The sequence below is a fragment of the Megalopta genalis genome, chromosome 7 (genome assembly GCF_051020955.1).
Source record: "Megalopta genalis isolate 19385.01 chromosome 7, iyMegGena1_principal, whole genome shotgun sequence".
Lineage (NCBI taxonomy): Eukaryota > Metazoa > Arthropoda > Insecta > Hymenoptera > Halictidae > Megalopta > Megalopta genalis.
Window position 1 is genome coordinate 18,461,241 of NC_135019.1, and position 24,173 is coordinate 18,485,413.

Sequence of the window (24,173 nt, forward strand, 5' to 3'; positions counted from 1 at the left end):
CATGTTCAAGCACAAATGCTAAGAACATAATATGTACATATATACAGCTGGGCTTGCGCGCTCTAAGTACTTTCAAAACTTTCCTCTCTACTTTCCTATCCGCAAAGGAAGGAGAAAAAGAGTAGAAGCTACCGAGATCAATGCGATACGACACTTCCCATTTCTAATCCTTTTCTCCTTTCTTTGTGTTGGACAGTGGTTAGACAATACGCAACCGTTGCCGTAAATTCCCTCAATTGTTGCGTGATTCTAAACGTGACATCGCGGATAAGCAGTTCAGCAGAATAAGGGTAGAGGACACAGCAGGGGTCAGGCATACTCTCACGTTTATGATTGGTCACGTCACGTCAGTCGGCTACGCTGCCCTCTATACCTATCTAACTAAACTGTCCATTTATGCCGTCATGAATGGAGTCACGTGACATTTAGGGGAATTCACGGCAACAGTGTATTTAAAGGGTTAAACGCTTTAGCGTGGAGATAACGGTAGAGGACACAGTTATCGACAAAATGAGACGAAAACGGGTTTATGGAGTAACACTTAACTATCTTAAATCAGCATCTTTTTCAAATTTTTTATTGATATCATTCGAAAGAGGAAGGTTCAGCAGAGTGCGAATGTCAAATTTCGATCGCTCTCATTGCTTTACTTTTGCAATGATGAAGCAACGATGACGTGACTAATGTAGAAAAAGTATACGGAACACAATTAAATTCCTATAAATTAATTATCAATGTACGTAGCATAATAACATCATCTACGATTAGAAAATATCAATATCGAAGAGAATTCAAAGCTTGCAGCTATTAGCTTGGTATCATCCTCGACTCATTGCAATTCGCAACATTTTCTAAACCGAGGATGATACCGAGTGCCCGGGTTTCACTGCGCGCAGGTTGCTGCTTTAGAGACCCAAAAGAGAATCAGAACGAAGCCGGTATTCGTTATGGCTCCCTTTCTAACAACGACGACTTACTAAACTAATACGATCGTTAGCTAGCTAGCCAGCACATACCGATACACACGCGCGCGCGCACGCATACGTCGAGTAACTATTGCGGGGAAAAAGTGAATCAAAGAAGAAGTCACCGATCCACGAGGATCAGAGCATAAGACTCTGATTCTACCGAATTTAGAAACAAGAACGAGTCAGAGCAAAATGTACTGACTCGAGGGTGACGCGATGCGCACAATGCTCGCGCCAGTCTGGAGCCACCTAGATCTCGATGTCCGGCGCGTGAGTGAGACTCTCCCACATTGGGTATATAGCCATTTCTCGCTCTGCCCCCTAATATAAAATTAGGGAGATTACCCACTGGATCGGCGATAAGCGAGAGGAAGAAAACCTGGGTAACCATTTCCCGCCCTACGCCCTAATTAAAATTAGGACGTCTTACACGCCGAAACAGCGACCAGGCGGGAGCCTTCCTAGAAGGAGGGTCCGCGTTCTAACCAACACGCCGCATGATCATTCGCCGAACATCGAGATGTGTTCGGACGTACCCGTAAGAGTTTGCGAAAGCAAAACCACCACAGCTTTCTACTATGGCGGAGTCAAAAACGAGACGCGAAGAAGTAAAGCTAAGGCAATACTACTAGACATATGCGAAATTAGTGACTCGGGGACGCTACCCTCCGTGCCTCACACGGGCGCTCCCGTGAGTCGGAGGCCCCTGAGCGATTTTAACCCCTTCCCGTACCATTTTCTGTATATTTATGACGACTAGAAGTTTCTCAATTGAAATAATTTCTCGGAAGGAGAAGAAAATTTGAATTTATTCTGAGACTACAATTCGTGAACAATTAAATATTGTGGTGAGAAGAAGAGAAATTTAGACGAAGTTTTGAAAGAACAAAATAATAGTCATTCTTAAGAGAAATCTTTATTAGAAGCTAGACCCGTTAGAGCACGATGATAATATCTGTAATGTACCTAAAATGATTGAGAATAGTTAGTCAGAATACAAAAAGGGTACCAGGATTTAATAGAAAACCTAAGACCAGCACAGGAGTGTCAAGCTAACCCGCACACGAGTGCAATTTTTGTGAAAATAATTGGAAACGAAATTAAGAATCCTAACAACCAACAAGCGCCTCGGGTTCCTCTGATCGGAGGAATACCAATTTCAACAATTTTTGGACGAAATCTTGTTTCGAAACCCGACTTAAAATATAAATCGACGAGAGCACAAGAGTGCAATTTTGTAGCCAATGCATTGTATGCCAGAGAAAAAATCAAAGTGAAAGTGACAAAAAAATGATGCAGCGATCCTTGGAACGGCTACTCGCAGTGCGGCATTTATTTCGCGACTCTAACCAACGCGTTGACAATTTTTGCGACTCTAACACAACGCGTTGGCAATTTTCGCAACTCTAACACTGTGCTTTGTCAATTTCTCGCGGCGTTAATACAACGCATTGTTAATTTCGTCTCGGAACTCTAAGGAAAATCGCGAATGTCTGCACTGCGGAGTGTTGCAGCTGCGGCATGGGCTCTGTGAAAGTCGAACGAAACTACTGCAACGTGATTATTCTCGTAACGCTAACTCAAAAACTTGTCGAAGACAAATCGCGATAATTTATTTCGCAATGCTAGGATGCAAAAATCGCGATGTGCCCAACCGAGCCGATCGTTGGGACCTCGGTCCATTGTTGGAGCCGCGGAATGGGCGCCTGAAAAGTCGAACGAAGCTACTGGCAACGCGATTATTTCGACGCCACGCTGATGCAACGAACAGAAATCCGAAAGATTTTATTTTACTTTCTGGAAACAACGAGTCTGTAGACTTTGAAATATCTGATAGAATTGTAAAGTTGAAACGCGATAATTTCGCAATGCTATATTCGAAGCTATTGTGCTTGATAATTCGAATATAATAAAAAATCGTGTCTATTTTATTCGCAACGCTACGATTTTTGTTCAAAATTAATTATAGCAACGCGTGATCAATTCGCAACGCTATGGCAAGTCGCGGATATGCCCATCCGAGCTGTTGTTGGGACGGCGAGGCCCTTCGTTGCAGCTGCAGCATGGACGCCTGAAAAGTCGGAAGGTAAACTATTGTAACGCGATTATGTCGTCGCGACGCTAATTCAATGAACAGAAATGCAAAAGCGAGTGGACTTTAATGATCTTCGAAATCTTCTAACTTGAAACGCGATCGTATTTATTCGCAACGCTATCTTTGACGCTTCTTGCATGTCGAATCAAATGAAATCGGGATTATTTTATTCGCGACGATATACTTTGAATAATTAATTTCAATGCTAATGATAATCATGATGGTTTTATTCGCTACGCTAATTTTGATCTCTGTTGAAAATGAAGCGAAACAACGCGAGATTATTTTGCAACGCTATTGCAAGTCGCGGATGTGCCCATCTGCGCTGATCGTTGGGGCGGCAAAGCCTGTCCAAATACTACTACTACTATTACAAGAACTACTATTACTATTGCAGCGAGTACAGTGACCAATTAACAATACATATACATAATAATATACACAATAATCTTTGGCTTACAATAGTATTAACCTGAAAATAAAGAATCTGAAAATAAAGGACCTGAAAATCCTAGCTAAAATGGGGTTATTGGTTTCGAATTATTCTTCAAAATCAATCTGTTTCTCGGTCGAGTTGCTCCGTCGCAAACGTTTTCAAAAATTTCAATAAAAGGACAAGTCGAATTTCACGCCGAGTGTTTCAGATGGAGCACCAGGCAAACAGATACGCGAATAGAGTGAGATCGCAAGTATCGTAAAGTGGGACAAGCTACATTGGTCGTCGGTGTGACTTGTTTCGCTTTGGTTGCTGATGTGTGCTCTCTCTCTCTCTCTCTCTCTCTCTCTCTCTCTCTCTCTCTCTCTCTCTCTCTCTCTCTCTCTGTCTCTCTCTTGGATCCTCACTGTGAGGGCAGCACTATTTAGTGTGAAGCGTCAACCAATCAGAGGAGGAGCAGTTTCTCTACCTGCTTCATAATTCTAAGTCGGTTTCTCCCACATGGGCTTAGTATAGTGAAGCACTACTGTGTAGTGAAGTAAAATTTTTTACTGTGACGAGGTATGACTGCATATAGTATGTAATGCCTATTGAATTCATAAAGCATTCTGAATGGTTTTGGCAAATCAATTTTAAAAATTACTTCTTTTTGAGAACGAAGAAAGAAAATGTCTCCAACAAGGGGATATTTACGTGACTCAAGTGACTCTGGTAAGAAATTAATAATTTTATTTCAAATATATATTTATTTTCTATCAAGTACAGAACCTTTGAAGCAGTATACTATATTGTACTCTCAAATTCACTCAAAGCTGATTGATAAAAATGTTTAAGGTTCAGAATCGGATAATCAATCAGGGTCTTCTAGATCAAGTCGTAGTGGTTCACCATCTAATGCAGCAAATTCTGGTCATGAAAGAAATTCTGATGATGAGAATGAAGCAAGATCAGGGGTATCGAATGTTAGTGGAAGGTCTTCTAGATCAAGTAGTCAATCTGCAGAAGAAAAAGCTGATTCTAAACAAAATTCCAAAAGTCCCTCTCCAACTAGGTCAGATTCCAGGCACTCGAGTGTTGGATCTGTAAGAAGTGAAAAATCTGGTTCACAGAGATCTAGAAGTGGTACTCCAAAATCAGTTGTATCTAATAACAGTGACTCGCAAAGATCAAGATCAGGTTCTCCACAAGAAAGGAGATCAGAAAGTCCAAAATCCATAGAGTTAGTGAACAATTTTTCTGTTCATTTTACCTGTTACTATTCCTTATCAATATAAAATTTCAGGAATTTGAATTCTCCGAGTCCTGAAGGAAGTAAACCAGTAGATTCTGATAAACATGATAGCCCCGAAGACAATAAAGAAGATAATGAATCAGAAAAATCCTTAAAAACAAGAGGTTTGTGACTAGAGAAAATTTGATTAATTTCAAATAGTATACTAAAATATTACATTCCTTGTATTATAGGGAGTACAAAATCAAATGACAGTGATGGGGAAGGTAGTCCAGCTCAAAAAGATGATAACAGTGACTCTGCATCAGAACAAGATGATGCTATCAAGAGAGTAAAGCCATTAATAGATTCTGATTCAGAAAGTGAACCTGCTGAGAAAGGAACCGTAGCCCCAACAGCAGATGCACTTTTTGGAGATGCTAGTGACATTAGTACAGATGATGAGAAAGATAAGGAAGAGGAAAAGGGGGAAGAAAGTCATCGTAAAAGTAGAAGTAGAAGTAGAAGTAAAAGCAGAAGCAAAAGCAAAAGTAGAAGTAGGAGTAGAAGCAGAAGCAGAAGTAGAAGTCGTGACAGATCTGACAGTGGTGGTGAAGGTCCAAGTCAAGGAGTTATTGAGGATGTATGTATAACAAATAATACATTAATACGTTCGCGAGCAGTACAAATTTTAATGAGCTGCAAGAATAGGCAGATGATTTATTCTTAAACTAATTGTGGTATCCAAATTTTGATTATTGATCACATATTAGTCACATTTCGTCAGAATGCTCAGGATATCACATTTAAATAGTTATATACAGATGCAGATACGTCGATAAAATTAAATACATAATAATGTAGCTTATAAATTTGAATGTTATAGCATTTATATTATTTTACATCACAATGAAAATGAATGCTACAGTATTCACATCCACGAACGTATTAACATATATTTTGTATAAAAAAGAACTAATTTTCAATTATCATACTGTAACTTTTTTAGGATGGAGATAAGGAAAAAGAAGAAGAACCCGAACCTCCTCCAGAAACTAGAATTGATGTGGAAATTCCAAAAATTACAACAGATTTAGGTCGTGAAATACATTTTGTAAAGCTTCCAAACTTTCTTTCAGTAGAAACGCGTCCATTTGATACAGAAACATATGAAGATGAGATTGATGAAGAGGAAACTTTGGATGAAGAAGGTCGTGCTAGATTAAAGTTGAAGGTGGAAAACACTCTTAGGTGGAAAGAGATCTTTGATGAAAGTGGTAAAGTTATTAAAGAAAGCAATGCCAGGTTTGTAAAATGGTCTGATGGTAGCATGTCTTTGCATCTTGGTTCCGAAATTTTTGATGTGTACAAGCAACCACTTCAGGGTGATCACAATCACCTGTATATCCGTCAAGGAACTGGTCTTCAAGGTCAAGCAGTTTTTAGAACTAAATTGACATTCCGACCGCATTCTACAGAATCTTTCACTCATAGAAAAATGACAATGTCTCTTGCCGATAGATCGCAAAAGACTTCTGGTATAAAAGTATTGTCACAAGTAGGAACTAATCCAGATCAGAATAGATATGAAATGATTAAAGTAAGTTTAATTTAATTAACTCAAATATATCTTTAAAATATTCAAATCAGTATTGTCATGTAGTGATACTATTGTATGAAAAACTGTTAATAATAATTTGTAGAAAGAAGAAGAGAAATTACGTATAGCAATGAGAGTTCAAAGCAAGACCAAAAAAAGTACTACAGGTAGTAGAAGTACTGCAAGATCTGTTGGTGGTTATGGTGGTGATACCTATCATGACGATGGTTCAGATGACGAAGGAGCCATTTCTTTGGCAGCAATTAAGAATAAATATAAGAAGGGAATGAATGCTCCTGTAAAAGGTACATTACAATGGGACACAAACATTATTTATAAAAATACTTAATCTGAAAAAATGAAGAATAATAATTATTCTTTTATATTGTCAGCATCAAATATATATTCATCCGATGAAGAGGGTTCAGATTTCGAAGCTCTTAGACCGAAGAAAAACATTAAAGGAAAAGTTCTTAAAGATTCAGATGAGGAGTCGAATTCCGGAAGTGGCTCGGACAGCGGAAGAGAAGATGACAATCAAGGCGATAATGCCAGTGATTAAAATAGTAGATTTTCATTAAGATTAAAATGTTTTTGTACTATAAATTAATTTACGACTTATTAAGTGACAATTGTGTTTACTAGTATTTTATAAAGTCTTCATAATTTTCCTCAAATCATTTTTGACGCTTTGTATTGTTGCAAATTTAGCGGTTTCTTAGAAGTAGGTAGGCGCTAGTGGAGCGCAAAGCTGCTCTGCTCAAAATATGCAGCTTCGAAAACTCCGTTGATCTCCCAGATTTCTCTTCAATAATTCAACTTAAAAGTAATTTAAAATAACGAAACTATTTTAAGCAAAAAATGTGAACTTCTAAACGACAAAACAAGAAAATAATTTCTATAATATTTTTATTATGAACTTCAACAACTAAATACTTCTACCATTAACAAATCACAACATGCAGTTTTTCTCCCGATTATCTATTTTTCATTAGAAATCCTCTGCGATTTAAATTATATTCTTCAGCAGCGCTTCCATTCATTTTCCAAACTTATACCATGCAATAGGTGTGGGAGTAGACATCCAATCAGAGCTCTACTCGGGACTCCCAGTTTCGGAGGCAACATTATAACACAATACACGTCTGGACTTACATTTTATGCGAACCAACTAATTAATGAAGATATGAACATCATTCTATAAATAATTGCAAAAGACGGCAAATCTTATAAATGTGGAATGTGTAATAAAGAAACATATAGAAGCATTATAGGAAAATCATGGTTTTAAAATTTCTTCTTTTTACTGATTTAAATAGCATGTGTATATATGCATGCATTATATATGTATAAAAGAAATCATTTATACTTTTATACACTATTTAAATGAATATCTATTACATTATTATTATGAAATAAAGACGAAGAATTAATTTTATTTCTTAACAAGTTGGAATGGTATAGGATGAGAGAGAGAGAAGAGCAAAATTCAGTTACCTTTCATTTTTAATTTAAAAGTATTTTATTACATGCGGATTTTCGTATAAACTATATATTGAACCATTTTATAACAAATATTTTATTCAATCAAAATTCAAGATCAAATGAAGCATATGATATAAATCACAAATATAATCACATGTAGTAAATTCAGTAGTATTCTGTGATCACAGTGATAAATTACGGTTAGTGATTAATTGCGCTATCTCTAATATAAATCTTGTATGATCTGGAAATCTTTGATTGCCAGTGATTGGCAGCACTGATGCGTACACACATTTGCACACACTGTTCTGTGTCACAGAAAGATTTTTATATAACGATAACGAACCAATCTTCTCATAATTGAAAATTGCAACGATCTAATCTGTGAGTTTAATTGCTGCTTTCATTAGTAGTTGTAATCATTTAGATTAATTTATGTTATCAAAATTCATAAATGTTTACGATACTATAATACAAAGCAAATTTTATTTAATAAACATCATTCTTTAATTTTGATAACACAATAAATTTTAATCAAACTTATTTTATATCATTTCTCTATACCTAAACTTCGCTATTATTTTCTATGTGTCTATATTAAAATCTTAGTTTTTTAATGGTTTATATTAAATATAAATTTATATCAAATATTTACAGAGGAGAAATATCATTTACAATATTTTTCTTGTATTAAAAAATTGTTTATTGCCAGAAAACATGAATATTTATTAATGTAGTTAATTGTGCGATTAACAGTTTTATTGCCATAGAGCTATTAAGTCAATTTAACCTGTCTTTTCTTACGATAGTACAACATAACCTTAGTTTGCGTTACTTCTAGGAAATATTTAAACACAAATCTTTCTGTATAACACAGCTTAAATTTAAAATTGTTTAGCAGTTTTATTAAGCATACATCATATTTTGTATATATTAAATTTTCTATTTTTAATGTGTCGTAATTAATTTTTTATACTAATAATTGATATTAATTATTTCAGGTTCATACACAATGGTTGCCCATACTGTACTCTTGGATTTCACAGTGCCATCAAATGTAATAGCAGACATAGAGAAGCGTTCCAATTTGAAAGTAGCCATTGCTAATGTTCTCAAAGAGCATTTTGATGGACTTAAGCCATTAACTGAACCAAATCTTGATGGAAATCTCTTAGTCCTTTATGAGGGTCCTAGAGGTAGTCTAATCACTGTTCGAGGATATACCGAAGGCTTGATCACTGTTAACATTGAGTATTATAAAAAAGACGATGAAGATGCACTCTTAAACTTTGAGGTATAGTTGCTTATATTAATTACCATAATCGTTTTATTTTGCAATACCTAGTTGCAAACTTCATAACATTTATTGCCTCTCATGGGTATTAGATATGAAATCGGCTTTGGTATCTCTCAAATATGGGGTCAGTACAAGGTATATTTTGTTACATATTAATTCGTTAAGAAGTTATGAGAATGGCCATTTGCAACATGCTTCCAAGCATTTAAACTTATCCATATAACGAGCATTGCTTGAAAACATTTGAGATTTTCATTCGTCAGTCTTTGGAATAAGAGAGTAAAGTCACAAAGTTAAATAGTTGTAAAAGATCGTCATCGTTTGATGAGTGCCAATAGAAATAAGTAGAAATTTTACTATATGCGGAAGAAACACGTGTAACAAAGAGGACCTTGTAGCAGTGGCAATACCTGGAAGCGGACGTTGCGATGGCTCTGAATAGCCAACGCAGTAAGTGCCTGCCACCAGTAAGACGAGGAACCATATATGACCTCTATCTGACACTATCAGGTAGAAACCGCTTCCCCAATTAGTTCCCATACTTAGTTATCTATAGCACCTTATGAATGTGCGAATCGTTTTCGTTGCACTCTAAAACGCCAACAGCTCCAATTGATTAATTTGTATCCCGTCTGCGCGGTATTTTTCCCCGATATTTCTTTTTTGGTTCTTCCGCCAAGGGATTTGAAATGACCCTTATGACGCATATGTAAAAGAAGAGTTGTTACGATTGGTTTAACAAGATAGTTTCTGTTTTTTTTTTTATTCATCGGTTCGCTTATCGCGGCCACCTTTAGTTGACCAAAGAATTGGAGACGGCGTTGCAGGCGGCAGCAGCCTCTACGCGTTCGCACATGCTTACACCAATTAAACGCGGTGGACCTTTTGAGAGATACTTTCCTACCGCCGGTGAGTTTTTTATTTATTATTCTGTTTACGGAACGAGCGGAGTTATGTGTCCGCATAATTATAAACTATATCGTGCGTCGTCAAAAATAATTATTTTGGAATAATTTCTTCGATTATATATGGCTTATTTCGTTGAACTGTAAACATTCTTTTAATTATTTTCTACGTGATGAAAATGATAATAGTTTTACTTTAATTCCTTAAAACAATATATTTTATTAGAATTGTATGTCGGTTAGTAATACTATTTATGCCCCTTCTTTAAATTATAATATCATTTTTACTTCCTTCCCCATTAAAGGAAACCATTTCAATAATTTATATTTACTGCACCAATTTTATTGCAGTATCTATATAAATGGTTTTCTAAGAAAGCAACAAATACAGAAAGAGATATAAGACAAACATACTCCAGAGTATTGAATAATCTTAAGAATTGTAAATTTTAGTACTAACCTTCCACTTTACAGCTGTATTTATCCACTGAATGAAGTTACATGTTCCTCTAATTTTTATACTACATTAGAAATATATAATAATTACTATAAATAATGAGATAGATTAGTACTATCCACCTGAAAGACCCAAATCCTTGATATTTTGATTGCTGGTCACTTTAGTGTATATAAGAAAAAATTATTCTTTTAACATATTTGCGCTTTGCATTGCATGCATCTATTAAATGCTTTCTTATGCAATATTTAATTTGTACAACAAAATCTTTTTATTGAACAATTGTTTTTTCTTTTAAGATGACAGACTACTTGAATATGACATAGACAAGTTGGTCTTTGAAGCACGTTCACCATATCAAAAAGTGCAAATTGTTCACTCGAAATCACTAGGAAATCTGTTGGTCCTCGACGAATTACAAAGTAAGAAATATGAAAATTAAAAATTTCTGAAATGAAATTTTAAGATCCGAATTAAATCAGTATTATAAATTTTGTAATAATATATTATGTATTTTCAGATATTTCTGAAGCAGATCTTATTTATACTGAAACTTTAATGCAGCGTGGAAAAGAGGATTATGCAGGAAAAGAAATAGTTATTTTAGGAGGAGGAGATGGAGGATTATTGTGGGAACTACTTAAGGAGAAACCAAAATTTGTTACAATGCTGGAAGTACGTTTACTTGAATTTTTAAGATATAGTAAAATTCTTTAACATAGTATTATAAAATTATTCTATCAATGATTTTCTATCTTCAGATTGATGATGTTGTCATAAAAGCCTGCAGTCAACATATGAGAAGCATATGTGGAGACTGTCTAGATAAAAGAAAGGGAGAAAACTATGAGGTAAATTTCACTATCTAACTGATATTTTTAGACAAAAGTTAAAGAAATATTTATGTGCAATAAAAATTTTTTAGATTATTGTTGGAGATTGTGCAAAAGCCTTAGCGCACATGATTGAGCAAGGCCGACAATTCGATTATGTTTTTGGAGATCTTACAGATATACCATTCAGTACTTTACCAGATGGTGATGCATGGGATTTTATCAGACTTGTTCTAAATTATTCAATGAAAGTCCTAAAGCGGACTGGGAAATATATGACCCATGTAAGTACATTAAAATTTAGTTTCCTCGTTAGTACAATTCCTTTCAATGATAATAACAAAAATCATTCCAAGGTATTCTATCATACACAAATTACTAACTCTTTAAATCTTCAATTACACATTCGTAATTGCTTATTATACACGTAGAAACTTGGTTGTATCAATTTAATATTACTTAAAACTTCAGAATTATATGTATAAAAATAACTTATATTTTGTCTTAAAGGCTAATGGAGTATCTTGTCCAGAAGCACTAGAAATGTTCGAGCAAGTCCTCTCACAGCTCTGTGTACCAGTAACCTTTACTAAAGACAGAGCTTTTATACCTTCTTTCTTCGAGGAGTGGGTTTTTTATCAAGTATCGTTTGAATGATGGATTAATTTTGTAACCCCGAGGTTCCTGGAGAGGCATGCTCACAACCCATTTCCTCCCTTATGACCCATATTCAACCTTAATTGCGGATGTTTTGCTACCGAATTGGTCTCTGGAAAAAAAGATCCCAATGCTGGACATAAAATCCCAATTGACTCTACCACACTGGCGTCTGTACATAAAGTAGGTGGTGGTTATCTGACCTTATTTAATTGTTTAGTAACTAATAAACTATACAAAGGTGCTCAATTATTTTTTCGAATAACTGTCAATAATCAAAGTAAATCACCCAATAATTTAACACAAGTAACTCCAAAGAAAGTAATTCAAAACCTTTATTGCTGTACAAATATATACCAATAATTAACCCTTTAATGATTTAATTTATTTATTAACTTTGTAAAATATAAAATAAACCATATCAGATATAAATGGCTAAACATAGATGCACGCAATTTTTATTGGATATGGAACACAAGTACATTTCATAATAACCATTTAATTATAAGGACGTTAATATTAAATATAATTATTTAATGAATAATAATTAATATTAAAACTTATGTATATAAATAAATAGAAACACAAATATATATACATATCGATGTATATATATTTCCAATAACAAAAACTGTCAGGCAATAAGGGGTTAAGGAATATTTATGGAATTAACAAACTAACATACAAATAAGATGTTTGCTTTACTGTTTTGTCTGTTATTTGAAACCTGTAAAAAATTGTTTATTTTTAATGAACACCTATGTCAGAAAAAGGAATAAAAAGCTAAGAATATATTAATTAGTGGTAAGTAAAAGGAATACGTTATAAGATAACCATATTAATTATAAAACTAATATTAATGTCATTTAACATTATATTTTTGATTAATGGATTAAAAAATATCGTACTGTACACAATATTATGGTATACTTAATATGTCTTACATTATTTTAATATTACTGTTTGTGCATATTAACATCAATAAATAATAATTCTTATATCATGGATATTAAATTCACAGCTAACAGTTCAAAATGTTTTTATAATTAAATTTTGCAAATATTAATACTATTATAAACTTACTGGTAATGGAAAATAATATTGATCCTGACTAATATGGATACGTTATAATTAATCAATGTTGGCTTAACAAACAAATAAATAAATACAGTCACATATGTAAAGGAGGTAAGATCATAAGTTATTTAATTAAAATAATTTAATTAGTTGTCTGCAAGAAAAGTAGGAATAAATGTATTAGAGAAAATATAGTGGGATGATGGTTCACTTAATCAAATATCAATTTTACGTTTCCAGTTAAAACTTTTTGCAGACATATCATTGTTATTTTAAGTGTTTTTTTACTTCATGTATAGTTGGCTCTGTTTCTGTTTCCAGAACTATCTGATCTAACCATTGTTGAACTTGCTTTGGCAGTTCATGAGAATTTTGCTGCTCTTCCATAATATTTCTTCCAGAATTCCTGAGAATTGTGCCATCATTCTGTTGCTCAGTAATGGCATTTTCGAAATTAAAATCATTGTTTTTGAAGTCTGGATTTATTTTTGGAGATCGGTTCAAATTTTCTTCAGATTGTTTGTCTTGAAAATTAGAAATCTTACTGGTATTTTCTGTTAGGTACTCTATGCTAAATGTTTTTAAACCATTGGTGATATTTTTCACCTTTCTGTCTTCTACTGTAGATAACTCTTCCATATCACCATTAGGAGAAACATCCTCTGAACCTTTAACAGATTTGTCGAAGCTGACATGATCTTTATTAATATCTTGATATTCCTGAATCTTATATGGTTCTAAGTCAGTAATTACTGTCGTGTTAGAACCTGTCAGTTCTATTCTTCCAAATTGTTTAATTTGTTCTTCAAGGGTGTTCCTATCATCTAATATTGTTATAGACGGAGGAAGAATTTCAGGATTTGATAATGTCAAAGATATTTGTTGTCTATAAAGTGCTTCTGACTGCCGTAACAGTTGTTTCTCTCTAGCATATAATGTCTGTGCCAATTGTGCGAAGGAAACTTTGATTTCCTTTTGAACCTTAAAATTATAACAACAAATTGTTTACAAAATACTTCAAGAAAATTCATGTCTTGCCAATAGTGTTTCCAAAATTAAAAATTGATTGTAAAGAATTAAAACTTAACCTTAAAGTACTTATTACTTCCTAAAATGTTATTTAAAAAATCATCTGATACAGACGAAAGGTACCTCAAGAAAGTGTTTCTCCAAAAATGTTTTCTTGTCGGATATTAGTTTTCTTCTGTCAAGATTGCTATCGGTGTCGGTATTATCTTCATTTTTCTCTATCATGTTATTAATTTAACGTGTTCACTGGGGTGTAATTCCTTTTATCATAAACTTCTGTTGACGATAAAATGGAAGAATCAATATTCTTCGAAGCTTATTAGTTATTTGTCAAACTCACGTGGAAAGCAATTTGACGTGAATGTAAGTCTAAAACCTGATACAAAAGCTATTCAGGTTCTAATTATCATTCACCCGTTAGATTAACAGCACTGCCATCTTGAAGTTCACGAAATTTAAAATCGTTATTCGAAATGTTAAATTTCACTTAATATAAATTTAATCAATGAAGTATCAGATATTTACAAGCAAGCAAATAATGAAAGGTTTTTTTGTAACAATATGTTTTTACTTGTATCATATACCTTTTGTACTTTTTATACTTGTTAAAAATAAATAATAAAAGAAAATTTTCACACAACGTTTATATTATTTTTCTGTATTGTGTGTGTCCCACATGTTATACTTAAAACTTCAAAAAGATTTTTAATGATAATCTTTATTTACCAAAAAAAATTTCGTCGTACAGATTCTTCTCTTCTATTTTCCTTTTTCGATGTGTGTAACTTTAATAGCTACTATTCAGGCGGCTAATAATAGTAATTTTTAATTAAATATACAGTTGAGTTTCGTCCGAAAAACATTTTAAATATTTATCGACTAATCTAATACGGGTCGATAATGACTTCTTATTAACAGTATAATGGATATCTACTACCATATCGATTCTACACAAGTCTACGATTTGCACATTTGCACGAACATCTTCGGACAATTGTGTGTAAGACGTGACATCGATTTTCATATTTTTTTATAGGTGAGACGAAGAAAGCATCGCAGCTCAACGTTCAATTCGACGATCAAATGTAACAAATAAGACTACGAATTTTATGCGTTTATAACATATTTGCATATACAAAGCGCAATAATAAAATTAAAAAATGTGTTTTGCTAATTTTGCAAATAATTATTTTTGCTTCCAAAGGAGCGGAGGATCAAATCGCTCGCCTTCAAAAATCGATGAACGAAAATTTCCTTTCTCATAAACATCCGCAGCCTAGTGATAATTATGGCAGCACAAATACGTATGTTTTGTAACTAAAATTCAAAATGTGCAGTTAGTTTCTTTTATCGTACATGCCCGATACCACTAAAATAAGTTAGTAGCTACATGTGACCAGGCTTACGCGAATAGCTTCGAGATTTCATGATCTTTTAATAAAGACATTGATAATGATATTTAGACTGCGGATTTTATGCAATTACAGCACGCGTGGCTGTTTAAAGTGGAGCTAAGTAAACAAATATATATAAAATTCAAAAGAGTTTTCGTGTTACTTGAAATCTAAATCAGTAAACTAGTTCATGAAAGCCTGTTCCTGGACAAAATGACCGCAGTCTGATAATAAATAATAATAATAATAATAATAATAATAATAATAATTACAACTGTTTGCGAACTATTCGCGTATACCGAGGATTTCTTGTACTTATATAAATACAACTAACGATACACTTACGTTAATATACTAGATGCGATTTCTGAACACTTTAGTCGTTTCGTAGATTTTTTTCTTCTTTTAACGAGAACACCCTATCCTGCGAACCACAATCTAACAGTTACCTAGTCAATTAGCAATGATACAAAAAAGGGTAAAGAACAATATCCCATTCGAATAATACGGTTATTGCTCGAATCGCGGAACATAAGAACGTCCACACCTTGCGTCGACGAAAAACGACGCTCCTACGAGGAATTACACGGGAAGTGATAGCATAAAAATGACACTGTTACGTTGGTTAACCCGTTAAATTAATGATAGTCAGGGAGAAATAGTAAAAATCAAAACGATTGATTCCTTTCGGTGTTGAGGAAGGTCGGCGGCAGTTAAAGGGGTGTCAATTCGAGCGACGGTTGGCCCATTTTCATTCGCAGACTTGCTACGTCATCTTCTATTCGTACCAGCAGCTTGAATTTCTTGAAGGAAATAAAACAGTGATATCAGTTATCAGTTGTCAGTTCGAACATTGATCGAAAGGTGGAACGACGCTGTATGATTCGTAATTTACCGTTAAGACGTCTCCTGGCGTTGTCTTCCAGGCATAGAGCATATAACCAGGTATGCACAGCATGGATGATAAGGCCGTCATCCAGCCGAGGACATGGGACCACCACGGATATTCATAATCTAAATACTTCACAGGTGTCCATTGTACCAAATTAAAGATGAAGACTCCCTGGATGACAAAGTTTAATATTGAAAGTTCCATTAAATCTCACAAGGAAAAAGTACGAGCACATATTACTATGATTAAAATACTCGGAACATTGTCTTTTGTAGATTGTTTAGAAATGTTACGCCTGAAAATATTAGTGCGAAAATTTGGTTATTAACTTACTACACAAATCAAGGGAGTGGTGAACGTCCAACAAAGTTTCCACCACATCAGGGGATAATATCCAATCATGTCTCTGATAGCGTCATAAAATCGATCGACGCCGAATGCCCAACTTATCGAGATACACTCGAAGAAGATTAAGAATAGAAGACAAAATCCGGAAACGGCGTACGAGTCGAGGATCTGGAAGACGTACATGCCACCTTGGGATATACAGGAGAGTCCTATAATGTAAGACAGCACGCATACGATCGCTATGAAAATTTCCTTGCGTCGTCGAAGCAACTGTGGCCACTCATCAACCTTGAATCAACGAATTCACAAAAATCAGTACAAGCATTCATTCACAACAAAAGAAGCCCATGCTAAATGTATAGCTCACCATGGCAGTAACGAATCCTTCCATGGTGCAAAACTGCGAATCCAAGCCAATAAGTAGAAGCATGAAGAAGAACAAGCAAGACCATAATGGCGCTCCCGGGAGCTGAAGAACCGCGGAAGGATAAGCCAAGAAGGCCAATCCCGGACCGGAAGCGGCTACTTCTGCAACCGGTTTCTGCTGCTCGTGGGCCATGAAGCCCACTACAGAGAATATCACGAAACCGGCGAACATGCTGGTTGACGAATTCACCGAACACACTATCAAAGCGTCCTTGTAGACGTTATTCGTGAACTTATTGTAACTACCAAGAGCCACCAACGTGCCCAAGCCTAGGCCATAGGAGAAGAAGATTTGGGTGACCGCGTCTATCCAGACCTAGAAAATACAACAGATATTTACAGACACGTTCGATTACAAACAAACGTTCGATTACAAACAAACGTTCGATTGCAAACGGTTCTTAACGAGTTTGCTGATTTTCTATAAATCTCTTGCGCATTTACCTCCGACTCTCTTAATTTCGAGAGATTCGGACTAATGTAGAATCGAATGCCCTCCATGGCACCAGGCAGGGTGATCCCGCGAATCAGAAGGATCGTTAACAAGACGTACGGGAAAAGTGAGGTGAAGTAAACGACTTTTCCGGTCCACTTTACACCCTTCCAAATGCAGAAGTAACAGAGGATCCAGACCAAAAGTAGGGTACCAGCCAGTTCCCAACGGATATTCCCTACATGCTCTATACCATCGCTGATCTGGAGCGCCCGTCGCCTGAAAAGAGACGCGCGTGCAAAATCATCTCTCGATTTCGTTCGTCGAATAAGATCGGGCACTCACTCCCAAAACTCTTTCACAGGGTCGGTGAGGTCCGCGACCGTCATGTTAACGCCGTTCACAGTACATATCTGGACAATGCTGACGGCCTTATGATGCCTGGTCGCTTTGCCCCAGCATGGCAACGAGTCCCTGTCGTAAGGATTCACACAGTACTTCGTGTTCCAGGAATTGTTGCAGCTTCCCCAGGCCAGCTCTGTTTCAATTTTCCAAGTTATCGCATGCGAGAATATTTTTGAACATGATTGCTACCGCGTGTTACTTTTTGTTTCGTACGAATACCAGTTGAACAACGGAACGTACCGCTTCGCATAGACATGAAGAAGTAGAAGATTGCCCAAGCAAGGATGACAATGTAATAGACGTTCATCCAGCAGGACATGACAGCGGCGGCATAACCGATGCCTTTGAAAAGCGGCGCTATCTTGAAAACACCGAGGCCACCGACGGTAAGCATTTGACCAAGGGCTAGCTCCATGAAGAACATCGGGATCCCGGCGAGCACCAGCGTCAAGAAGTATGGTATTAAAAAAGCGCCGCCGCCATTTTTGTAACAGAGATACGGAAATCTCCAAACGTTTCCCAAACCAATCGCCAAGCCAACCTTTAGGACACAGAAGTCAATTAATCGTTGACCCGAATGTCATTGAGACACGATGGTAAGAAGATAGCGATGATATTTGAAACATTACCACGCTCAAAATAAAATCTAATTTGGTGCTCCATGTACCACGTTCTGGTAGTGGCTTCTGTTTGCTGGACGTCAGATTTAACGCGGTTTTGTCAGGGTTTTCGGGATCCCCGAGTTCCGGTTCTCTCGATGCCTCCGTCATTTTGTATTAGGTCTCCGTCACCTGGCCTTGAAGTAGTTCCGTCGCTTCCGGTTTCCTTTCTCGCGTGTTCCTCCACACCTCGCGCAACTACCGCGAATACATAACAGAGCTTCTGTCGACAATAACACAGGTCATCCATATACTGCACCTTTCACGTTTTTTTTTTTAGATCTTACATTCAAAAACATCTAACATTTCTAAATAGGCGATGAATAATACACCCTTTTTAAGATCCCTTTAAACGTTGATTCTTCAACTTTTTCAATATTCTACTGTAAAACTTAACATTTACCACACTAAAGTAACCTGATATATACGAGACGATACTATAACCAATGTTAATGGCAAAATCGTTCTTTTCATTAAAAAATTTTAAAGATTGATTTATCGTTCGATAACTTTAATTCAGCTGCAAAAGATCAAATAAAACTTGCTTCTAGTATTTTGAAAATTTTTACGAAGTGCTGTTCGTGATTCTCTCAAGGTTCTTGCGAAGGATGCAATTTTTGATAAACGATTCGACCGAGTTCTTGTTCCGATGCCGGATGTAACTCGCGTTTCATCACGTGGAAAATCTGCGGAAGATTATTACCCTTAAATATTGAAGAATACCAGACGACTTGAAATCAGGACGAAGAATTTATCATGCTGTCTCTGACACGAGAAGAAAAGATTCACGTTGCCTAATAAATCAATTCCTATAATTATTTCTTATGTCAACGCATAGTCCGTCGATTTTTACGTAACATCATTGATTCGTTATTGTGATATGAAAGTGACAAGCAAATTTTAATTTCGGAACAACCGAATAAGCAAAAAAAAAAAGATTTAATAGTAAAAAATAAGTTCCCATCTGTGTGCAACCCCTTCCCCTGAGGAATAATATTCTCTTTTCACGAAGGATAGAAGCGACAATAAAAATGCCTTGTGCTTTGTTTTCTTACAACCACGAATGTAAATTATGTAAAGTCAAATTCAACAACAACAAAATTGTCTGTGGTCTAATAGTATTATAGCATTTGGTTCGTCGATGGAAATAAAGTAAAAGATACGGCTTTAAATTATACTTTAAAATCCTAATCCATCGACAAATGAAAACGTTTTCAACGAAAAATAAATCTGTAAATAACCTTTCTATTCAGAAGATTTCAAGGATCTGTGTCGGTCGTACAAGGTTCAAATAGTTGCACCCCTTATCCCGTTAATCTGTTTCTTTCGCGAACCCTAAAAATTATCTCTTACTTCCATTTAATAAATTAAATAAGAACAATGCGCCAATGTGTAACACGAGCAACACCAAAATTATTGCGCACCATTTCATCTGTCGGTTCAACATCTCCCTTCAATTCGAATACACCTCGCAGTTCTAAAAAATACTTCCTGAACTCTTTAACATCAAATATTGTTATTGTAACTGATCTTTTACGATCGGTGCAACTACGAACAATGGATGAAATGAGAGCTGTCGAATATACGGACAAACGATCGGATAAAGTGATATAAAGTTCAATTTCGTATACGCTCACGAAATCCCGCTCGGAACAATGGCGAGCAGCAGCGCTTCCGGTTCTGCGACAGGAGACCAGAAGACAGCGCGAGGACCGGCATACACGTTTGGACCAATAAGAAAGAATTAAGGCGCAAAAGTAGCATCGATGCAACACGGTTAAATACGAATGTCCGGCTGGGGAACCCTATGATGAATATCCCGAGCCCGTTCCCCCAAAGCTCCATCCTTCCCCGGCCCCTTCGCGACCGATCTATTGCTCGGCTCCCTCTTCCTCTTCCACGCTCATAAAAAACAGCTATATTCTAATTAACCGAGAACGCGTTGTTCCGCGTAACCGACATCGTTGCGATCTTGAATTCCTCCGCAGGCTCTAATTACAGCCCCCGAAATTTTCGCACGGAACGGTGGGCATTCCGATCGCGCGCCGAACAATCCTCGACCAATCGTGACCCTCGAGGAATCAACAATGTTGCCGCACGTGTTACGGTATTATCTACGTTTCCGTACGGCGGAATTTGAATCGCATACGAACCTGTTTCGAAACAATCTTCGATCTGAGGACACTGTCTTTCGGGTAGCAGAGGTTCCCGGTATATCACGATCTCTTCTTTTCTTTCTCCTCTTCTTCTCCTCCTTCTTCCTTCTTCTTCCTCTCGCTGTTTCGCTGGTTTCTCGCGAGTTACCCCGGCGGCAAGACGATCCTTGCCGATGCGGACAGGAAACTTATGGGCGGGATAAATAGCCGCACGAGAGAAACGACGAATTCGGAACTTTTCCCGGCGAGAATTCTACGCACTGTCACTGGCGCACTCTTGATCCTTCGCGCAACAGCTCGATTAGAGTTCAAACGGGCGGCATTTCTGGGAGCGAAGCTCGTCCTCTCGGCGTGAAATACACTCCGGACTCGTGGAATCCAGCGACAGGAATCGATCAAGAACTGACCTCTCTTGATCCTGGCGGAGTTAGCCGCGATACGATCATCGATCACGTTCTCCCCCGAAAAGGAATCCACGCTTTTGCGTTTCGCCCCTGCGTGAAAAACGGTTCCGGCTACGAGGAACGTCTTTCGTCTCTCGCCTCGGTGGATGCTCGTTTCCTGTTCCCGATGTTTTCTGTCAACTTTCGATGCCTGTTTCGGGACGCGTCTCCGAATGGCGATGCGAGTGCTCAGCCGGCCCGCTCAGAACTGGAATCGGGAGTTCGCTTTCGACGGCGAACTAGCTGAAATATCGGGGGTACGAAATCGGGGGATCCCCCTTTTCCTTTTTTGCCCCCGGTCCACCCTTGCCGTTTACATCGGTGTCACGCGTTTATTCCGCGCGCGGTCACTCGCAGCCGGGCCGAGCGCTCGCGCGAATACGATCGCGCGAACACGCGCGCGCGCGCGCGCGCCCGCTCCGTCGAGCAAGAGGGGACGAGGAAAACAAGGAGGAAGAGGGTCACCAAGATCGCAGCAGTATATCATCATCAAGTTGACGGCTATCCTGGCTGCTGTGCTCTTTATTGTCAATGTTCCGATACATGCGCGGCCATACATGTTTTTCTTTTTACACGGTTGCGCGCGGGCATCGCTGGATCTTGCACAACCCGATAACTGCTTTCGTGCCTCGAGAGCCTTCAGCAAATCGCCCGTTTCATGCGAAAGTGCTGGTAGTCGAGAGGACGTTGATTACTGGACAATCAGAGACAAAGGCAACGTTTTTGTAAAGTCCGTTCCTAGCGAAAATCTTGCATCGCTGTCGTGCGAGATGGTGTACAATGGTATTATTTGAGATGTGCTGCTGACTTTTGCAACCTTTCTGTACCAAATTACCAGACCAAAATAATTACCAGTACCAAATGATTTTTTGTACCGATTACAAGACATCATATGAATACGTATTTAATGAGAACACATGACGATTACCATAATGCAGACTCTATTTGTTATTCTAAATTACGAACCTTTAAGATAAAGTAAAATGGTCCAATTTATTTAGATATCAATAATGGACACTCTTGTGTTACTCTTAACTGGCTAAACCCTGCAACTCGTGCAATAATATTGTACGCAATAAAGCTCTTTGCGAAGAAGCATATAAACAAGAGAATCTATATAAACACGCGCATAAGTAATCAAAAGAATTTATATTGCATATAATGACTGATTTATAATGCAATGATCGCTTGAATAGGCGAAAGTTAATAAAATACAAAATAGTTTCTCTCATTCGTCTGTAAAAACATCGTTCCGAATGAATGATATATTAAAAAAAAAACAGTTAATCATTTAGATCTACAATGGTAGATGAGGTCGATGTTCGCTTTAACTTTAATTTAAATTTATTAGTAACATATATGATCTGTTCGAATGTGAATCGATTTCTATGGTCAAAGTGGTTTGTACATTGTAAGCAGCCGTTTTTGTACTTCAACGTAAGATACAGATTGCGAAGTTGATCGCTAATTTTCATTCATGAAAGTTTAATCGAATATATCCGCGAGTGAAATTCTGCGATGCACGTGGATCAACGAAACGTGTATAGTTTCTTGATCAACAAGAATCGCTAAATAATTGACGAAGCCTAATTCCGTTGCTGATGATCATCGTTAGCGGGATCTGTCCTCCGCATGTACCAAATTTCTATACTTTCCGACGAAATGGAAGAGCACGTTAAAGTAGGTGAGCAAGACTAGGAAGCTAGTATATCCGGAGGGTTCACGTGACACCGATCTATCGCTACATCCGTTCTGGGTACACACTGTAATATAGATCATCAGGATGATCGACATTAACTCACACAAATCCCCAAAGCATATACTATAGATAGAAACTGGTTGTTAGGTCGATCCAGCGGCATAGACAAATATCTGAAAAGACGAAGATACTCGTCAAAAATGTATCTTTTGATTTTGCTTTCACGTAACCGGAAGTAACGCCCGGAAGCACTCATCGGCCGACAAATACGAAAAGTTCGATCTTCAGCTCCGGTTGGCCGAGATCGATCGGAAACGTGATCGTGGGCTCCCCATTTTTTTTCACATTTTCGTAAAACAGGAAATTTTTGGTGAGATTAATTTCTATACCTTGCGCACGAGCTCGCGCGCGCACACATAAGTTTGATTGCTCGTTAACGGGCAGCAACGGCAGAGGGGAGCATCCCCAATGACTAGAGGATGTGCGGGAAGTGGCGCGGGAACCACGTTAAGAATCGCTTTGCGGGTCAAATCTTTTTTACGAGTCGCACCATCTTTGAATTCGTCGATCACCTTAATCCGTCAATTTTTTAACACCGCCTCGATGCGTTGAACGCCGCATGCCCGCGTGTTTCTTTCTCACCATTTTTCTCCTCCAAGTTTACTTATTGTCGAACCGATGGTTTAGCTCAATCTTTCGCCGTTTTTACATAGTTGTATTATTTTATTGGGTATTATCCTTGTCTTTTGGTCCCACAATGTGATTTATATCCCAGGAGATTTTTTAACGACTTCAGTAGTTTCTCAATAACGCCAGTAATTTCATTCGTAAAGCAACTAGTCATTGCGAGGAGCATAGTCTAGTAATTTCTATTCTTTTCGAAATTTTCAGGACTTCTATTGAAAAAAGGCTATTAAAAGCTTCTTTTGAATAAACACGATATTTGATAGGTAAAGTGTTAAAAATCATTAATGTTGCTATAATATTCGATACTTTTTTTTTAAATATCACCAGATGTGTCAAATGTGCGATAGTCGAAAAGAAGTAATGTAATTCATCAAATTGTTATTATAATTAATATCTTCCTCGCTAATTATAAATTAGGGTATTGGAGAGCCACTTTAATAGTTCGAAAGTTTATAAACTACCGAGAACTTTCACAGAAGAAAATGTGGTGAACAGAAGCATGGATGCTTTACTATAATAATGTGTTACCACAAATTGTTATTGTTAATCAAAAATTTTCAAATTAATTAATTAAAATCAATT

General features: G+C 36.8%; 4 protein-coding genes across 12 annotated transcripts; 2 read left to right on the plus strand and 2 right to left on the minus strand.

Moving 5' to 3' along the window:
• The first annotated feature begins 3,976 nt into the window (after positions 1 to 3,976).
• Atu (Another transcription unit) lies at positions 3,977 to 6,986 on the plus strand. Of its 2 annotated transcripts, none has more exons than XM_033470235.2 (7): positions 3,977 to 4,210; positions 4,340 to 4,718; positions 4,782 to 4,894; positions 4,964 to 5,352; positions 5,719 to 6,309; positions 6,413 to 6,614; positions 6,702 to 6,986. In XM_033470235.2, exons 1-7 carry the CDS (start codon positions 4,168 to 4,170, stop codon positions 6,869 to 6,871), a joined length of 1,887 nt encoding a protein of 628 aa, XP_033326126.1. In that variant the 5' UTR covers positions 3,977 to 4,167; the 3' UTR covers positions 6,872 to 6,986. The 2 variants fall into 2 exon arrangements, with proteins under 2 accessions (XP_033326126.1, XP_076379796.1); XM_076523681.1 differs by having other exon boundaries at positions 3,978 to 4,210; positions 4,334 to 4,718.
• Positions 6,987 to 8,020: 1,034 nt separating this feature from the next.
• Positions 8,021 to 12,195, plus strand: Sms (spermine synthase). 3 transcript variants are annotated; one of them, XM_033470314.2, is made up of 8 exons: positions 8,021 to 8,178; positions 8,796 to 9,088; positions 9,490 to 9,601; positions 10,753 to 10,875; positions 10,974 to 11,128; positions 11,215 to 11,304; positions 11,379 to 11,570; positions 11,797 to 12,195. In XM_033470314.2, exons 2-8 carry the CDS (start codon positions 8,807 to 8,809, stop codon positions 11,941 to 11,943), a joined length of 1,101 nt encoding a protein of 366 aa, XP_033326205.1. In that variant the 5' UTR covers positions 8,021 to 8,178; positions 8,796 to 8,806; the 3' UTR covers positions 11,944 to 12,195. The 3 variants fall into 3 exon arrangements, with proteins under 3 accessions (XP_033326205.1, XP_033326203.1, XP_033326204.1); XM_033470312.2 differs by lacking the exon at positions 9,490 to 9,601 and adding an exon at positions 9,889 to 10,000; XM_033470313.2 differs by lacking the exons at positions 8,021 to 8,178; positions 9,490 to 9,601 and adding exons at positions 8,703 to 8,720; positions 9,889 to 10,000.
• Positions 12,196 to 12,385: 190 nt separating this feature from the next.
• Positions 12,386 to 14,634, minus strand: LOC117220379 (uncharacterized). The gene is made up of 2 exons (XM_033470266.2): positions 14,173 to 14,634; positions 12,386 to 14,001 (listed from the first exon to the last, which is right to left on the minus strand). The coding sequence occupies exons 1-2, from the start codon at positions 14,272 to 14,274 to the stop codon at positions 13,288 to 13,290; spliced, it is 816 nt and encodes a 271-aa protein (XP_033326157.2). The 5' UTR covers positions 14,275 to 14,634; the 3' UTR covers positions 12,386 to 13,287.
• A 115-nt stretch (positions 14,635 to 14,749) lies between these two features.
• Gat-a (GABA neurotransmitter transporter-1A) lies at positions 14,750 to 21,557 on the minus strand. 6 transcript variants are annotated; one of them, XM_033470262.2, is made up of 10 exons: positions 20,244 to 20,395; positions 19,310 to 19,400; positions 18,577 to 18,829; positions 18,188 to 18,488; positions 17,888 to 18,080; positions 17,554 to 17,821; positions 17,051 to 17,425; positions 16,669 to 16,971; positions 16,339 to 16,506; positions 14,750 to 16,246 (listed from the first exon to the last, which is right to left on the minus strand). In XM_033470262.2, the coding sequence occupies exons 3-10, from the start codon at positions 18,715 to 18,717 to the stop codon at positions 16,157 to 16,159; spliced, it is 1,839 nt and encodes a 612-aa protein (XP_033326153.2). In that variant the 5' UTR covers positions 18,718 to 18,829; positions 19,310 to 19,400; positions 20,244 to 20,395; the 3' UTR covers positions 14,750 to 16,156. The 6 variants fall into 6 exon arrangements, with proteins under 6 accessions (XP_033326153.2, XP_033326152.2, XP_033326154.2 ...); XM_033470261.2 differs by lacking the exon at positions 20,244 to 20,395 and adding an exon at positions 19,848 to 20,196; XM_033470263.2 differs by lacking the exons at positions 19,310 to 19,400; positions 20,244 to 20,395 and adding an exon at positions 20,760 to 21,557 and having other exon boundaries at positions 18,577 to 18,826.
• Positions 21,558 to 24,173: the final 2,616 nt, after the last annotated feature.

Excerpts from the sequence above, each read along its gene's own strand:
- Atu (XM_076523681.1), top strand. The coding sequence starts at position 4,168 with ATGTCTCCAACAAGGGGATATTTACGTGACTCAAGTGACTCTG. Across the intron at positions 4,211-4,333 it reads ACGTGACTCAAGTGACTCTG|GTTCAGAATCGGATAATCAA; the intron begins GTAAGAAATTAA and ends AAAATGTTTAAG. Across the intron at positions 4,719-4,781 it reads GAAAGTCCAAAATCCATAGA|GAATTTGAATTCTCCGAGTC; the intron begins GTTAGTGAACAA and ends ATAAAATTTCAG.
- Sms (XM_033470314.2), top strand. The coding sequence starts at position 8,807 with ATGGTTGCCCATACTGTACTCTTGGATTTCACAGTGCCATCAAATGTA. Across the intron at positions 9,089-9,489 it reads ATGCACTCTTAAACTTTGAG|CAGTGGCAATACCTGGAAGC; the intron begins GTATAGTTGCTT and ends AGGACCTTGTAG. Across the intron at positions 10,876-10,973 it reads GGTCCTCGACGAATTACAAA|ATATTTCTGAAGCAGATCTT; the intron begins GTAAGAAATATG and ends ATGTATTTTCAG.
- LOC117220379 (XM_033470266.2), bottom strand. The coding sequence starts at position 14,274 with ATGATAGAGAAAAATGAAGATAATACCGACACCGATAGCAATCTTGAC. Across the intron at positions 14,002-14,172 it reads TGGAGAAACACTTTCTTGAG|GTTCAAAAGGAAATCAAAGT; the intron begins GTACCTTTCGTC and ends TATAATTTTAAG.
- Gat-a (XM_033470263.2), bottom strand. The coding sequence starts at position 18,717 with ATGACGGAGGCATCGAGAGAACCGGAACTCGGGGATCCCGAAAACCCT. Across the intron at positions 18,081-18,187 it reads CTTCATGTCTATGCGAAGCG|AGCTGGCCTGGGGAAGCTGC; the intron begins GTACGTTCCGTT and ends AAATTGAAACAG. Across the intron at positions 16,972-17,050 it reads AAGGATTCGTTACTGCCATG|GTTGATGAGTGGCCACAGTT; the intron begins GTGAGCTATACA and ends CGTTGATTCAAG.